The following is a 3,616-nucleotide window of genomic DNA, read 5'->3' as shown; positions in this document are numbered from 1 at the left end:
TATACCAAAAATTTTATTTGATAGTCATGTGGTTTGTTTTTCAAAGTGCGTGTACCGATTACATTCCCGTGAGTAGTGTGTAAGAACTCCACATCTCATTTGGACTGTGTGTGGATGCCTGTATGTGTGTCTGCAGTCATATCTCATTTTCATGTGCTTATTTACCATTTGAACATTTTCTTTATGTGTTGTTCCTACTGAAGTTGTTTTGCTCATTTTCTTTGCATTTTAATTAACATTATTGAAGTATAATTTAAAATAAGAAAATACACCCATTTTTAGTGTAAATTTTGAGAAATATTGAAAAATATATCCATTCAAGTACTTACCAAAATGCATATTACATGAAAGGTCTGTTTCATCCCAAAACATTCCCTCATAATGTTTTTCAGACAGTATACTCAACAGACATAATGTAACTAGACTTATTGTGGTGATCATGTCATCATGCATAAAAATATTGAGCCACTATGTTGTATGCTTGAAACTAATATTGTATGTCAATTATAATTCATTATAAAAGAATGACAACTCTATACCAATATTGTAAAATATGTGAGAAAATCATCAAAAAGGAGAAAAAGGAATGAAGTAATTAGGATAGGTTCTGGGTAAAGGATTAAAAATGATGTATTGGGTTCGTCACAAAGCAGTGATCAATAGTTAGTTGCTAAGTATATGAATTGAAGGGAAAATGAAGGATTAAATGCCAGTGACGTCAACCTGATTGGTGCAAAAGCTAAGAAACTATAATATTGGTTATCAGCTTTATGGAAAAATAAGGTAGATGTGCATCTTTTGAGTGCCTTTATCAAGAGACACATTTTACTTTCTTAAAAGAAATGCAATTTTTTTGAGTGAGTCATGAAAGGCTAGTTTAACTTGCTTATTCCTCAGAGTATATATAAAAGGATTCAGCACTGGTGAAATGGAAGAAATAAGCAATGCAACTCCTTTATTGATATTTACCTCTTCTTTGGCAGATGGATTGATGAAGATGAAGATGCAGCTTCCATAGCTGATGGAAACGACAATCATGTGGGAAGAACAGGTAGAAAAGGCTTTTTTTCTTTGTTGGGCAGAAGGGAATTTTAGAATCGTCCTGATGATGTATATGTAGGAGAGAACCACACCTACAAGAGTGGTGATGAGAGTGAGCATAGCACAGGCTATAACCATCTGCTCGATTAACCAGGTGTCTGAGCATGAGATCTTCAGGAGAGGAGATGCATCACAGCCAAAATGATCAATGAGATTGGAGTCACAGAATTCCAGATGAAAACACAAGCTGAATGGAGGGAGGATAATCAGAAGTGCTGCCCCCCAACAGCAAACAACCATTGTTTTGCAGAGTGTGTTGCTCATGATTGTCATGTAATGCAGGGGTTTGCAGATGGCCGCATAGCGATCATATGCCATGGCTGCCAAGAGAAAGAACTCAGTTATCCCAAGGAGATCCGTACAAAATAATTGAATGAAACATGCATTATAGGTAATTGTTCTGTCTCCAGTTGATATACTGTATAGGAATCTTGGAATACAGGCAGTTGTAAACGAGATTTCTAGGAGAGAGAAATTTTGGAGGAGAAAATACATGGGGGTTTTAAGGTGGGGATCCAGCAAGGTTAGGGTGATGATGGTCAGATTTCCAGCTACACTCAATGTGTAGGTGAGAAAGAGGAAAAGGAAAAGCAAAAGCTGCAGCTGAGGATCTTCTGTCAGTCCCAGAAGGATGAATGTTGTTATTGCAGTGTGGTTTCTCATTATTGACTCCTGGATTTTGTCAACCCTATATGTCAATGTCGGAGAGATTTGAATGGAGAATTCAGTGACACAGTCATCCAGTGATGAACACTCTCTTGTATATTTGACTTATCCAACATCCATGAGTTTTACTTGTTGATCCAAGGAATACATTTCATATTTTACAGTGAGCTGAGCTCCCTGGTCTGTTTATACATAATGACAAGAAAATTTTTATACCTTTTAGTTCTTGACTTAAAGTCTAACTGTTCCTTTAGTAAACTCGTAAATTTAATGTATAATGAATTAAATATTTTTAGCTCCTACCCTGGGTTGTGGATTTTTTATTATATTACATTTATTTTTCATTTCCTATGTTGTAGCTACGTTTTAATTTGGCCAAATGCTTCCTTCAAATCTTAAGTAAAGTTTTTTAAAAAAATAAACTTCTATTTCATTTCTTTGCTTTAAAATTTGGGGATCATTAAAATCATAAATAAAATTTTAGAGCAGGACCCAAACAAGACATTGCAATCTCTTCAGTTCAATTTTTTTGGCTTTTTTTTTTGTCTTTTTTGCTATTTCTTGGGCCGCTCCCGCGGCATATGGAGATTCCCAGGCTAGGGGTCCAATCGGAGCTGTAGCCACCGGCCTACGCCAGAGCCACAGCAACGCGTCTGCAACCTACACCACAGCTCACGGCAACGCCGGATCGTTAACCCACTGAGCAAGGGCAGGGACCGAACCCTCAACCTCATGGTTCCTAGTCGGATTCGTTAACCACTGTGCCACGACGGGAACTCCTTTTTTGGCTTTCTAATGAGTCATTCATTTTAAGGGCAAAACATGTTTTGACTCAAAAACATCTGATTTGTCATTTTGCAGTTCTAGTTAAAGCTTCATTTCCTATATTTTGTGTTACCACTTTATAACACTATGCATTTATTATTATATAACATTTATTTTGCATTTCATATATTATAGCTTTTTTTTCATTCTGCCAAATGTTTTATTTCAATACATAAGCAAAATAAAAAATATTGATCTCAGATTTCATTTCTTTGCTGTAAGTTTTGGGAATTATTAAAATCCTAACAAAGATTCATACCAGGGCCAAAAGTAGGCATTTCAGTTATCTTTTAAATATATATTTTTTTGCTTTCTATTGTTTGATCATTCATTGTAAGGGTAAAAGACTACAAAACGTACAGTTTTGAGGTTCTAGATTCTTCCTGTATCTTATGTTACTTCTTGGATAACACTGTGCAGTACAACCTGGTTACTTTATTGCACCTTCATCACCTTGTGAGGTTATGCTGATTATAACGAAGTAACTTCTGAAGGATATAAAAGCTTTCCTTGGATGCTTCATTTAACCACTCATACTGAAACATATTTACACACCATATTATGGAGAAAAAGTCAAGACAAAAGTTGCTGATTAGACTTTCCATGAAAGTCTTTCCTCCATTGGCGTTTCTTTCAAGTCCACATTTTTGCCTCTGTTTTTGCATTTTGCATTTTTTTCTCAATCGCTTACTCTCTGGGTTTCAACCTCACCATTCTTGATAACACTTGATCATGTGTCCTTTGAATTCATTCAGTGTAAGTCATAATATAAATATATTTCAATATAATTATAATAATGCCTGCTTACTAGTCCCTTCATATGGTCCAGGCACTGGTTAAGTCTATCATAGACATCATCTGTATAAGCCTTATGATATCCTGTGAGATTTATATGTGCTCCACTTTTAACTGATTGTAGGATAGTACCTTCAAGTGCTAATTGTATTGGTTTTTTTAAGTCTAACACTTTGCTTAAAGAGAAAAATCTATCATGACATTTCCCATCCACCTGCTACCTTCTGCC

At 35.5% G+C, this 3,616-nt stretch overlaps 1 protein-coding gene across 1 annotated transcript; it reads right to left on the bottom strand.

Moving 5' to 3' along the window:
• Positions 1 to 825: 825 nt before the first annotated feature.
• LOC125131730 (olfactory receptor 6C68-like) lies at positions 826 to 1,764 on the bottom strand. Its single transcript, XM_047788501.1, has one exon. It carries the CDS (start codon positions 1,762 to 1,764, stop codon positions 826 to 828), a length of 939 nt encoding a protein of 312 aa, XP_047644457.1.
• Between the last annotated feature and the right edge of the window lie 1,852 nt (positions 1,765 to 3,616).

This window comes from Phacochoerus africanus, chromosome 7 (genome assembly GCF_016906955.1).
Source record: "Phacochoerus africanus isolate WHEZ1 chromosome 7, ROS_Pafr_v1, whole genome shotgun sequence".
Classification (NCBI taxonomy): domain Eukaryota; kingdom Metazoa; phylum Chordata; class Mammalia; order Artiodactyla; family Suidae; genus Phacochoerus; species Phacochoerus africanus.
The sequence above is the reverse complement of the archived record's forward strand: the minus strand, read 5'-3'. Positions and strand labels throughout refer to the sequence as shown.